Genomic DNA, 13,586 nt, shown 5'->3' on the forward strand with positions numbered 1-13,586 from the left:
AATGCCTCCAGTGTGGAGGGGACATCATGCTAGGTAAGGGGAAGGGGCAGTGAACAAGAGGAAGGTCTTCGACAAGATGGATTAACACAGTGACTGCAACGGGCTTAGGAACAATGGTGGGATGGCACAAGACCAGGTAGTGTTTCCTTCTGCTGAGCATACAGTTGGAATCGGTCGGAACGGATTGGATGGTACCAGGCAGCGGCGGCAGCCACCTCCAGGGCAGCTTGGGCCTCTCCCCTCAGCACCATTAGCCCCACATCATATGCTGCCTCTTGAGGTGGCTGGCTACTGACTCATTCCTCCTGGTAGTGTGTTCCTTCTCTCTTCTTTTGAGGATTCCTACACCTTTAACTATTTTGGCCACAGAATGCTCGGAGATTGCAGCTCGAGGCTTAAGTTTTCCTTCAGTTCTTTCAGCTTGATCTTTGCGGAGTGTGTTCTCCTTTTTTGTTTCCAACTCTAGTTCTCTGCACACGTCATCGGAATAATCGACTGTCTTCTGAAGCCGTCCCTTGAAATGTCTGATTCCGCCCTTTTCACGCCTCTTCCATTTGCTTTAGCTACTCCGCATGCAAGAGCAAGTGTCAGAGTCTCTTCTGAAACCGTTTGGTCTTTTTTTCTTGTCTTTTTAAAGATCTTTTGCTTTCTTCGTGTATGATGTTCTTTTTTTAATAATCATTTTATTGGGAGGCTCTTACGAATCTTAGGACAGTTCACCTTCGATTGTATCCAGCACACGTGTACATATGTTGCCATCTACATTTCCAAAACATTCTCTCCCCCACCCCCAACCATTGTCTTTCTACTTGCGCCCTTGGTGATGTATGATGTCCTCCCACAGTTCTTCAGGTCTCGGGTCATGAATGTTCAGCTCATCAAACCTCTTCTTGAAACAATCTCTAAATTAAGGTGGGAGAGATGCAAGGTTCTAGCCTGGCTTTTGTGGACTTGCTTCAGCTTCAACCTGAGTTTACATATGAGCAATGAATGGTCTGGTCTACATAGAGCAAATTAGTAATTTGCTTATTAGTGATAACCCATTTATTGATAATTACTTTAAGAATCCTTATGCAGCTGCCTCCCCATCCCAGGGGCAGACGTGGCTGGGGGGAGCACAGCCAGAGGATGGATGGATGATGCCGAGCAGGGCAGTGCCAGGGGTGGAGTGGACAGGGACCACAGAGGTGGCAAGGTGGAGGGAGAAGCCTGTATGGCCACTCTGGGCCCCGCGGGTCACATGAAAAGCCAGGGAGGGATGTCAGGGAGGGGCAGCTTTGCCCCTGGTGGAGCCTGCCTGGGACATGTGTGATGCCATGGAGACTGGACACGAGGGAGCAGACCCAAGGAAGCCTGCTTCGCCCGCCGCTACTAATGCTTCCTGACTGGGCCCTGCCTGCAGCCGCCGCCGCCCCAAGAATCCTTCCCCATGATTTTATCTGCTGCCATATTGTAGCTCCATACAATGTGAATTTGGGTTTTCTTCTTGTTTTGGGTTTTTGTAATAAATGTGTCTGTTCACGTTTAAAAAAAGTTTGAGTAGCTGTATTTACCAATTTTATTTACAATACAAATTATGTTAATTATAACCAACATTATGTAAAATGTTAAGGTATTAAATATGTAACATGTAAAGTAAGTAACATGTTTAACTTTCAAATTTTTATAACTATTTTTGCAGGGCCAGCAACCCAGGTTCTAGCCACTAGGAGTGACTTGCCCTTGGTGACAGAGGGTCCCCATATCTGTCTAGACTGCAGAGCCGAATGCTTTGAGTCCTGGGAGGGGAGGGGAGAGGCTGCAAAAGGGCTCTTGACCTCAGGAACAAGCCCAAAGGACACCAGACAAGGCCAGCTGGTGAGTCTCCCTTCCCAACAAAGCATCTGGATTCCCCTCCCCACCCCGCCCCAAGTCTAGCAGTGGTGGGACCCCATAGATGACAGAGACTGCCCTGGGCAGTCTTCTATGTATGGGGGGCTACATACACATGCCACTGGCACGCTGTGCTGGCAGGGCACTTGCTGGCTGCTCTGCTTTATTCAGGGCGCACAAAGCTGAAGGTGAACCAATAGCTGTTAGCGCTGCGTGGACCTCTCAACTCCCAGCTCCTGCTCTGTCTCTGAGTTCTCACGTCACTGTGGGTCTGATGCCAGAGGAGAGGGTGACGGGGGTGTCCTCCCCACCCCACACACACTTTCTCTGTCCTCACCCTGTGTGCCCCAGGAGGGGCAGGCCTGAGGCAAGCTACCCATGCACTGCAGCTCTGGATGCACGCCTGTGCTGGGGCTTAACCACACTGCCCTGGCTGCCCCTCCCTGTGCTGGGCTGTAGAGCTCAAAGAGGGGTGACCTAAGGGTACACCTGATGGAAGTCCGAGGGAATGTCCCTCAGCCCCGTGCACACCGGGGACTGACCAGGTCCAAGGCTGCCTTCGGACCTGCCCCAGGTGGGTGCTGAAGAAAACAGCTACCTCCTCCAGGTAACCAGCCCCCATCAGCTGTGGTTGACCAGACAGCAGCAAGCCTGAGTGTGTCAGCACGGCCCCATCCTGGGGCTTTTGGGTCCCAGTGGGTTTCCAGGCCTTTCTTCCAAGGCACCTCTAGGGAGACTCAAGCCTCGGGCCTTTCCGTGAACTGAGGCGTCCCTGGTATGGGGTCCACTTGTTCATGATAGACCACGGGGCCAGGGGAGGGGTGGGACTCCTGGGCAGAAGGCAGGCCCGAGGGCTTGGGGCTGGGACAGGAGCTAAGTGTGCAGATCACATCTGAGGTGAATCTGGCCTTGAGAGTGGGGAGCTGGCTTTCAGGGGCTTCCACCTCAGCACCCCCATCCTCAAGTGTGGGTAGGGTGGCAGCCAGGCAGCCTTGGGTGGGGGCGGGGAGATGGCAACGTGTGTTCTTGACTGCAGCCTTCCCTGACTTCAAGCCTAGTGGTTACCCTGCTTGGCCCAGCCATGGAGCATGCAGTGCCTCGCGGACTGGCCAGGCCTGGGGACGTGGCAGAGGTCTCGCCTCGGCAGCCCTACTGGCACCTTCTCCCCACAGTCTCATTGCGCTGAGGTCCATTCAGCTCCAGGGCCTTGCAGATCTAGGCTGGGACAGGCAGGGACATGGAGGTAAGCTTTGCCCAGGGAGGGCAGCGCGTGGGCAGGTTGGATCTGGCCTGGGGGCACCCACTGGAGCCCCGGTCTCTGTGGGGCATGTGGGACCTGGGATTGAGGCAGCAAAAGGAAGGGGTTCCAGACAAGGATCTAACACTGCCCTGTGCACGTGGGCAGCCACAGCCAGACTTGGACCGTCCTCACTCTCAGCCCCACCCCAGGGGGCTGGGCCTTTCAGGACTCAGGGAGAGGCTGGGTGCTGATGGAGGAGAGGGAGAAGCCTGGGTTTTCCCCCTTTGTCCCTCCCTGCTAGCAGGACACTGTACTTGGATTTGCTAGAGGCCCTCCCTGGCTATGCCCCCCAAGTCTGTACAGAACTGGGGATCGCGGGGGGGTTCAGTGAAACTTGGGTCATTTCTGGGTCTCTATGGGGTACTCTGTGAGGGTCAGTTCCCAGGAAGCCATCAACCTTCTTCCTCTTAGTGTGCCCGCTATCTGGAGAGTCTCACCCACATAGCCCAGGCCAGAACACCTGTCACCCTTCCTGACCTAGCGTCCGTGAGCAGGCCCCTCAGCCACCCTGTACCATGCTTGATCCAGCCCCTCCCTCCACATTTCCCAGCCACCCTCCTGCCAGCCATCCTCTGCCCGGCCCCAGCCACTGGCTCTCCCAGCAGCACAGGGCTCTCTCCTCCCAGTATACCCAGGTTCTGTTGAAGACGTCTGGCTGGAAGGCTCTATGCATGTCTGTTTTGCAGAAGCAGGGCCTAGTGACATGTGGTGCTGGCAGAGGCTGGCCTCGGGAATAAGGACCCCTCATCCACTCTCCACGTCACTGACCAGCCAGACACTGCCTGCTGTAGGGCAGGGGGACCCCAGGCGTGGCCTTGCCAGCCTGAGATCCAGAGTTGGAGGGTCGCACTCTGGAGGACAGGGCCACATGGGCCAACCCTCCCTCAGGGTGCAGTGTGGGTGGCCCGCCCTTTCCCTGCCCCTGATGTCCACTCAGCCCACCTTCAGAGGTGGGCAGATGTCAGTCCCCAAAGGCATCCGCTAGGGGTCTCTGTCCTACAGGCAAGTCAGACTCCACATCCCAGGGCTCCTTTTATTTGTCCCTGCCCCACAGGATGGGGGGTGGGGAGTGGGGTTGAGAGGTTTGGGGGGCAGGCGGGGAGAGGCTTCTCAGCAGGAGGAGGTCTGGCTCGGGAAGATCGGCGCTGGCCAGGCTGGGGTCTGTGTCCTGGAGCAGGCTGACGACCCACTGGCTTCCTGTGGGCAGGGCATCAGGGGCCCCACCCATCAGGCCACACTGGTCCCCAAGTCACTAGCGGCACAGTGACTTGGGGTCAAGGGGCGGGGTCTGGTCCTGGGCCCTGGGAGGCCACTCGAGGTCTGCTCTGGCCCCTCTGGAGCGTGTAGGCCGATGGCCCCAGTCGCAGGATCTTCCCGCTGCCCAGGCACTCGCCCTCCTTGTAGAACACAGCGAACTGCAGGACGGAGGCGTCACATGCAGAGGCCGGGGCACGGGCAGGCCCTGCCCACGCCACCCCCTCACCCCACGGCCAACTCACCTGCCCGAGGGTGAGCGCGCGCACGGCCTTCACAGCGGTCACCCACACGGTGCCGTCCTGATTGAGGGTCAGCACGCAAGGCACTGGGGGGCGGGGGGAGGGGAGCGACCTGAGACGGGGGCTCACCGGGGCCCTGGGAGGGAAGCGCACGAGGGCTGCCCCGCCCCGGCCTCCCCCAGGCCCCGCCCGGCGGCGCCTCCAGCTGTCACCTAGCGCCATCTGGTGGCGGAAGCGGAAGTGGCACTCCATCATCCGGTCGCGGACCAGGGCGGCGGGCGGCTCCTCGGCGATCCAGTGCACGCGGCTGGTGCGCAGCAGCTCCCGGAACAGCGCGGGGTGGTCGACGTGGGGCGCCTGCGGGCACACACTCAGCCGTGACCACCGGCCCGCCCTTGGCATGGTGTAGGCCAGGGACATGCTGGGGGAGGGCATGCTGAGGAGCAGACACAAAGGGGCGATGTGGGATATGCGGATGTGGACGGGGAAGCCGATCAAGAGGTCCGGGACTGAGGGGTGAAGGCATGCTGAGGGGTGGGGGGAAACAGGTGTGGGGACATGGATGTGGCGGATGCTGAGATACAGGTGAACATGCTGCAGTGTGGGAGGACTAAGTGTGGGGATATACTGAGGTGGAGGATGCTGAGGAACGGGGAGACACAGGTGTGGGGGAATCGGAGGTGTGGGGATATGCTGAGGGGTGTAGGGACAGGCCGAGGTGAGGAGATGCTGAGATGTGCGGGGCAGTGAAGTAGCAGGGACAGATTTGGGTTGTGGGTTGTCTGGCCTTGACCCATTAGAATGCCAGTGGCATGTCCCTTCAGTGGTGACAACCACAAGCCTCTGCAGACCCTCACTGCCTGATGTCCCGGGGCAGGGGACCTGGTCTAACTCAGAAGCCCCGGGCTAGGGCAGTCGGCAGAGTGATGGCTCGGGGCTTCAAATGCGGAAGGCAGCTGACGGTCTAGTCAGCCATTACTACTGCGCCTTCCGCACTCAGGGCAGGCCCTGTCCCACGGGCCACAGTCCGTGGGTCACGCAATCAACACGAGGTAGGAGGGACGAGAGAGGCCTGAGAGGGCCTGGCCTCAGACCCCTAGGAAAGGAGGAGGAGGCGGCTGCTGCTGAGATGGACCCCCAGCATCACCTCCACCTGGAAAGCAGCACCCAGACCACAACCCCCCACACAAAGATCAGACACACATACACACACCTCCACCTGAAAAGCAGGCACCACTACCACCACATACATACAGACATACATACACACATACACACAGACATACACAGATACAGACATATACACACGCAGACACTGAGCAGGAGCTCATCACCTGAGACAGGACACCGCACTCACCACAAACACGTCCCCCTTGACGCCATCCTTCTCCACCACATACCAAGGCTCCTTCAGGCCGCCGATCCTAGCTCTTTGGCCTAAAGTATACAGGAACCAGCCTGTGGACACACAGGTATGCTGGGAAACTGGCGGCCAGTCCCAGCTCCCACAGGGGGGGCAGCAGGGATCCAGGGGGCAGCCAGTGGCCCTGGGCCTCAGTGCTCATAGAGACCTGAAACCCCCACCCACTACCTGACCCCACCCCGGCAGAGACGCCAGCCTCCTCCTCAGCGTCTGTGCTGCACAGGCAGAGAAACACCCTCAGGAGAACCTAGACGATGCCCTGAGGTCCCCACTGCCCTGGAGACTGCTCCTGCAATAGCCCATGGAGATGAGGCCCGAGGGTCAGCATTTACTTGAAAGCAGAGGTAAGAGGAAAGTCGAGTCCTAGAGACGTTAGCACAGAGCAGAAAGGATGAGAACGGCGACACACTGTCAAAGTCAAAAGTGGAACCGGCACAGTAGATGCATGGTGACATGAACGGATAGAGGGTTGATAGGGGATGCAAGTGTGGGAGCGGGTGATAGGGAGGGAGGGGGGATCTCAGGAGTGGGAAATGGAGACGGGAGCAGGGATGGAACACTAGAACATGACTGCACAACTCGTGTTAATGGTGATTTAAATTGATACGGCAATGATTGTACAATTCTCCCTGATATGAATGAACAATTGGCTTATTGAAGTATATGCTATATAAATTATGTGCCAATAAAATTGCTTTTCAAAAAAATGGAACTGATGTCCCTGAACAGTTCATGTAAGAATGTGTTCCATGGGAGCCTATTTGCTGGGTAAAATTTCACAGAAAACACACTATTTTTTAAAAAAGAGATCCCATCTTGAAAGATGGAGACTTCTAGCCCAAGCTAAGGCTGAACTGCTGAGACTACCACTCAATCCACCGGCTGGCGGATCCCAGGGCCCGGTGCCCAGGCCCACCCACCCACCCATTCAGGGGTCTCAAGGCCTCACCCTGATGCTTGCCCAGGACCTTGTTGTCTTCGATGGAAATAAAGTTCCCAGGCCGAGGCTGCAGATACTGGAAAGCAGAGGGGATTACTGAGCTACCCAGCCCAGGACTCAACCAAGTCCCCACCTCTGCTTCACACACTCACCTGAAGGAGGAACTTCTCAAAGTCTCTCTTACCAATGAAGCAGATGCCCATGCTCTGAAATGAGACAGGGAGTCATGAGCCAGGAGGGCAAGAGGCATTTGAGCACAGTGACTGGCCCAGAGGGGACTGTCTTCAAGCTCGGGGCTCCTCCTCTCCTGGCGTGTCTTATTAGACTTGGACCCTATCACCCACTTCCACAATGTCATGCATATCCACACCTTCAAGTGCATGCCGAGATGAGACCAAAGAAAGACAAGAAATCAACGCTTCAGTGAGCAGGGCGAAGGGATGTCAGGGGAGAAGTGGGGCCCTGGAACTTTCTCCCAGCCCAGGAGGATGGGGCTGTAACAGAACCCGCTCCACTGCTGCCAGCCAGGCGGCTTCATATTGACTGGCTGTGTGCCCCTCTGGAAGGCCGTGGTCTGTCCCACAGACTCCTCAGGTCCCACCACAGTGCACACTTGGAAGCTGAACACGTCACAACCGTGGACTACTGACACTAGTGGATGGTGAGTGGATGCGAAGAGGGTGAATGGAGGGACGGAACAACAGGCAGGTAGGAGGATAGGTAGATGGGTGCCTGCGCAGACAGTGGATGGATGGATGGACGACGGAGAGGTGGGTGGGAAGGTAGGGAGGGGGTTGGGAGGTAGATGGGAGATGGGTGGGTAAATGGGTAGACAGGTAAGTGGGTGGATGACTTCTTCAGGGTCAATGGGCAAAAGGTATGCACTTCCCTGACTCCCCTGTACCATGCAAGTGGTTGATGTACACAGGTAACTAATCAAGGCAGACTGTCCATCATACCTCCTTTTTCTGAAGCACGTGGTGGAGTTTATTCTCAGCAGCTATTTTCTTTACAAAGTCTTTGGTTAATTCCCCCAGAGGGAAGATGGTTCTCCTCAGGGCGTCCTGGGAAACCTGGCTGAGAAAGAAGGTCTGGTCTTTAAAGCCGTCGGCTGCCTGGAGAAGTTTTACCGCTGCCAAGAGCAAAGAACAAGAGACGTGTGGGATAAGTGAGGGGCGCCTGCCTTGACCAAGGTTCTCCAGTTGACCGACTCACCTGCTGCGTCAGACATAAAGGCCAACACTCATGCGCAGCCTGCCGGGGAAGAAGAAACAGAACCAAACAGAACCCGGACACCATACGGGAGCCTCTGACCCTGACTCATCTGAGGAAACCTACTCTGGTTCGCCCTTCATGAGAGCCTACTTCAAAGGTGAACAAGCTCGTGCGAAACCGGCCCGTCTGAAGTGAGGAAAGAATCAACCCTGGCAGATCTGGGGGACCGGCATGATGGGACACCGGCGAGTTTCCTCTAACCTGAGGACCTGTCCATGCGGAAAATGGTTTGTTTAGAGTCCCTGCTGACGTCTGTCAGACGCCCCCTGCATTTTGCTGTGAAGACCATTTTTAGGGTTTGAGGTGACCAACCTTGGCCAAATGGCCGAGGTTCCACAAAGGAGTGACAAGCACAAGGGCAAGGCTCCCTGACTGCTGGCCATGGTATTCCTTGGACAGAGCGCTGGCTGTCCTCTCTGGGGCTCAAGCCTTGATGGAGAGACACCAAGGCACAGCAGCAGCAGCAGCAGGGCCTCTGGAAGCATTTCCTGTCTTTATCACTAAGCGAAGCGGAAGGCATCCTAGTGGTTTAATGGCTAAGTGCTTGGTTACTAACCCAAAAGGCTGGCGGTTCGAGCCCACTAGCCACTGGAGAAAGAGGCAGCAGTCGGCTTCCATACAGACAGCCTAGAAAACGCAGTGGGGCAGCACTGCTCTGTCCAGAGGTCACTATGAGCCAGCGTCGGCTGGGTGGCAATGACGACAGTCTCAGGTGTGGCAGCTGTGTGCAGCCCATGTTCACCAGCTGGGAATGCACTCAAGACTAAGTCCACACCAGCCATGTGGGTGGCGCCATCCTCATTTTACAGATGAGGGCGCTGAGGCTCTGGGTGGAAGACGGTGCTGGACTGAGAGGCCTCTATCACTCTCTATGCACACACAGTGACCAGTCCAATGAGGACATGCATGACCCAGCTTCCAGGTCAGCAGGCCCCTTGAGCGGAGTGCCCAATTCTACCCTCCATTCCAAATGGAGCTCAGTCCCACAGGATGCGAAGTACAAAAACCTTCGACCGCAGGGGACCGTTGGCATGATCTTGTCTTCCAGGGCGGGCCTATGCAGCATCACTGCACACACAGCAGCTCCTCGGCACTCAGAGCCACACAGTCAGGCAGGTGACAGTACCTCACCCTGCCTCAGTGAGGCTCTCTGCCTGGTCCTCTCCAAGGCCCGGCTGATTGCCACCCTGGACGACCACAATGTTTGCCTGTACCTAACAAACATACAGACAGACTGGCAGATAAATGGATGTATCACAATCCACACACCGTGAGCCAGGACCATTGGCAGGGCTCTGTGTGTGTGTGTGCGTGTGTGTGTGTGTAGATGTGGTCACACATCCTCCATCCACTTTGGCCCCTCACATCCAGATACACCTGGTCAATCTGCTGTGCTGTTCTTAAGGGACAAGGCGTTGATTGGAACCCCGGCACCTAGGGAGGGGCTGAGAGAGGGAGAGCGTCCCTACCTACCTAAGTGTCAACACCAGACAGGTGCACAGAGTAGGCATGGGGCAGCCCCAACTCCAGGCTTAAGGCCTGGCATGCAGTAATCTACAGACAGAGGGCAGAAAAACCAGGCCGCAGCCAGTACATATGTGGGAGCCCTCTGCTGTGAGAAGCTCCGCCTTTCTTAAAGAGGGCGAGGCTAGGGAGGGCAGAGGAGGGGAAGAGAGTTGTTGCTCTTGTCCCAGGGTCAGCCCAACCCACTGTGACCCTATGCACAACAGCACAAAACCCAGCAGGTCCCGGGCCAGCCTCCCAGAGGCTCCTGTGCCTCAGCCCATTGTTGCAGGCACAGTGCCCATGCACTCATTGAGGGTCTTCCTCTACTTTCCCAAGCAGGATGTCCTTCACCTGGGATTAGTCTCTCGTGACAAAACGTCCAAAGTATGTAAGACCAAGTCTCTCCATCCTCGCCTCGAAGGAGCGTTCTGGCTGTCCTTCTGCCAAGACAGGTTTGTTCCTTTGGCGGTCCATGCTACTTTCGGTATTCTTCGCCAGCACGAGAATTCAAATGCTTCGATTCCTCTTCAGTCTGCCTTATTCAATATGCAACTTTCACATGTATATGAGGTCACTGATAATACCATGGCTTGGGTCAGGTAATTCTCAAAATAGCATCATTGCTTTAGTTCTTGTATAGCAGATTGACCCAATGCAATACTTTGATCTCCTGACTGCTGCTTTCATGAATGCTGGTTGTGAATACAAGCAAGACAAAATCCTTAACAACGTCAACCTTTTCTCCATTTTCCTGATGCTACCTATTGGTCCATTTATTATGAAGAATTTGGTTCTCTTTACATTGAGTTGCAATCTGTACTGAAGGCTACAATTCTTGATCTTCTCAACAAGTGCTTCAAGTCCTCCCACTTTCTGCAAGCAAGGTGTATCATCTGCACGCCACAGGGTGTGAGTAAGCCTTCCTCCAATCCTGACACCACACTCTTCTTCATAGAATCCAGCTTCTCTATTGAGCTGCTGTGCATACAAACTGAGTAAGTATGGTGAGAGGATACAACTCTGACACACAACTTTCCTGAGTTTAAACCATGCAGTGTGTGTTTGTTCCATGCACAAGTTCCAAATGAGCAGTGAAGTGTTCTGAATTCCCATTCTTATCAAGAGTGATCCACAGGGTCGAATGCCTTTGCATAAGTCAATAAACACAAGTGGGTATCTTTCTGGTGTTCTAATATCAGGAATGTATCCCTTGTTCTACATCATCTTCTGAATCTGGTCGGAACCTCGGGCAGTTCCTTTTCAAGGTACTGCTGCAACCGGTGTTGGATGATCTTAAGCAGTGATATTGATGAAATTGTTCTATAATTTGATCTTTCAGCTGGGTCACCTCTCTTTGGAATGGGTACAAATATGCATCTCTTCCAATCCAGTGACCAAGTAGATATCTTGTAAAATTCTAGCATAGATCAGCAAATGCTTCCAGTGCTTCATCGGCTTGTTGACAAATTTCTATTGGTATTCCATCAATTCCTAGAGCTTTATTCTTGGCTAATGCTTTCAGTGTAGCTTGACTTCTTCCTTCAGTACTTTTGGTTCTAGCTTACACGCTACCTCTTGAAATGGTAGAAAGTTAGCTAGTTCCTTTCGGTACAGTGGTTCTGTGAATTCTTTCCATCTTTTTTGCTGCTTCCTGCATCATTCAATATTTTTTCCACAGAATCTTTCAAGACTGCAAACCTCAGGCTTGCATTTCCTATTGAGCCCTTTCAGTTTACGACACGCCGAGTGTGTTCTTCTTTTCTGGTTTTCTGACTCGGGGGCTGTGCACATTTCACGATACTATTTTACTTTGTCTTCTCAAGCTGCCCTTTGGCATTTCCTTTCCAGAGAAGGAGGGCAAGAGGGAGGGACGCTGAAGGGAGAGGAATGGAGCAGGAGGAAGAAGAGGACAAGTGAGAGCTGGGGAAGGGGAGCCTGGGAGGAGAAGACAAAGAGACAAACCGGGACATGGAGGCCAGAAGCTACGGCACCCTGGCTGGGGACCGGGTGTGGCTGGCAGGGCACTGCTGCCCCCACTGGGCTTAGTAACTGGGAATGAAGCCCTCTGCAATGTCAGGTTCAGCATACGGGCCAGGTTCAAACCCAGCTCTCTACCTGTGGTACAAAGGACTACCCAAGCCTCCATTTCCCCATCTGCAAATGGGCAATAGCAGGTGTACCTGTATGTGCTAAGAGCACTGAAATGACACAAAGGCCCAAAAGCCCCCAGCCTCTACTGGAGCCTCACTGGGGCCGGGGGCCAGGCCCAAGTCAGCCATTGATGACCAGGATGGACCTGGAGCAAGGCTTCAGATGGCCCTGTGCCCATCCTATCATGACAATCACATGGGCTTGCATCACCCCCACCCGCCCCACCCCCAGCACCACCCCGGCACACCAGGCAGCCAGCAGGGGCCCAGTTCCCTGCTCGGCATTTACCTTTTTCTAGAAGGGAGACACCGCTCCCCAGCATTTCTAACCCCAGCTGTCACTCACAACAGGGGCTGTCACCACCACAAAGCCCGACTGTAAGACCCGTGCTGGGGATGCCGGATCCCATGACACCCACTAGACTGCAGGACACCTGACCTCATGCCTCTAGAATTCTACCACAGGGGCCAGGCTGCGTACACCTGCAGGCCCGGGTGCTACTGTCAAACATCTCCTCAAATGCCCCTGAACCTTCACCTCACTGACGAGACAACTGCATATCAACTGGGACTGTGTTTTCCACTAGCCCCGCCCTGGCACCTACTTCTGTTCCCAGTCACAGAACCTCAGGGACCGCAATGCTCCTTGGGAAGGACTTGTCAGCCGTGAAACCACACCCGCTCCGTGGAGAGAGACGGCACTGCTGCTCAGGTTACACCCTCTGCGCGGCTGTAACTGTGTCCACAGGACAAAGGCTCTGGCCTGGCCGTGTGACTTACCGTTTCTAACTTCAAATCGATTTCTGAAAAGCCCTTCTGGCCTCTTAATGTACTTCTGCTGGAAGACTTCCTCATCCTCCAGGGATGTCCGTGCATAGTGACCTGTGGCCACAGCATCAGCGCCTGCAGAGTTGGAAGCACAGGGCCAGGCGTGAGCCTCAAATTCACTGGCCTTGGTTGACACAAGCCATAGGCAGGTGGACGGTCACAGCTGCTGTGAAAAAGAGGCAGGCCTTCGACAAGATGGGGAGGGTGGCGCAGGGCTCCCTTCTGCAGTGCACTGGGTCGCTAGGGTCAGAACCGAGCCTACGGCACCTAGCAACAACGATGGTTTGTATCCGCAAACTGACTAAAACCAACCGGACAAGTCTCAACACTTCTGAGGGCAACATGGGGAGGCCGCTCTCTCTCTACTCTTGCTCTGAGCAGATGAAAACCACCAGAGGTTCCTGCTTCTCTGGACGACATGCAGAACACCCACGTGTTCGTGGCTCCCTGGCCTCCGGAAAGGAGGTGTTTGCCCCTCGTTATCTCTGATGACCTGTTATTGAAACCAAAACAACAACAAACATCGCTCTCAGTTACTTACCAAGACTGTTCACAGCATAATGGAAAAAACAACTGAACTTGATGTGCTTGTTGCAAACTACGTCAGGGTTGGGGGTCCTTCCTTTTTCATACTCGTTCAAGAAGTCACTGGGATAAAACAGAAAAGCAGCAAACAATGAGCATGTCTGGGTGCCAGACAGAGCACACACGCACACACGCGCACACAGACCAGTTAGTCACATCACTTCCTTAAAGGCTCTCCACGCCCTAGCAAGACTGCAATTTCCTTTCTGCA

The 13,586-nt window shown here is 54.8% G+C and overlaps 1 protein-coding gene across 6 annotated transcripts in view; it reads right to left on the reverse strand.

Annotated features, from left to right (window-relative positions):
* Positions 1-4,322: 4,322 nt before the first annotated feature.
* Positions 4,323-13,586, reverse strand: part of TRMU (tRNA mitochondrial 2-thiouridylase) — a 14,986-nt gene continuing 5,722 nt past the window's right edge. For 2 of the 6 annotated variants that reach the window (XM_004700632.2, XM_045291854.1), the window contains exons 3-11: positions 13,332-13,438; positions 12,743-12,865; positions 7,991-8,163; positions 7,184-7,237; positions 7,041-7,107; positions 6,026-6,126; positions 4,881-5,025; positions 4,672-4,754; positions 4,362-4,587 (exon numbers count right to left, since the gene is read on the reverse strand). In XM_004700632.2, coding sequence (XP_004700689.1) covers positions 4,447-4,587; positions 4,672-4,754; positions 4,881-5,025; positions 6,026-6,126; positions 7,041-7,107; positions 7,184-7,237; positions 7,991-8,163; positions 12,743-12,865; positions 13,332-13,438 — 994 coding nt within the window. In that variant the 3' untranslated portion in view covers positions 4,362-4,446. Of the gene's footprint in view, positions 4,588-4,671; positions 4,755-4,880; positions 5,026-6,025; positions 6,127-7,040; positions 7,108-7,183; positions 7,238-7,990; positions 8,164-12,742; positions 12,866-13,331; positions 13,439-13,586 lie in introns of those variants that run through there. The other 4 variants (XM_045291847.1, XM_045291861.1, XM_045291849.1 and 1 more) reach the window with 4 other exon arrangements.

The sequence above is a fragment of the Echinops telfairi genome, unplaced genomic scaffold, assembly GCF_000313985.2.
Source record: "Echinops telfairi isolate 266 unplaced genomic scaffold, ASM31398v2 ScPeMD7_2;HRSCAF=8, whole genome shotgun sequence".
NCBI lineage: Eukaryota > Metazoa > Chordata > Mammalia > Afrosoricida > Tenrecidae > Echinops > Echinops telfairi.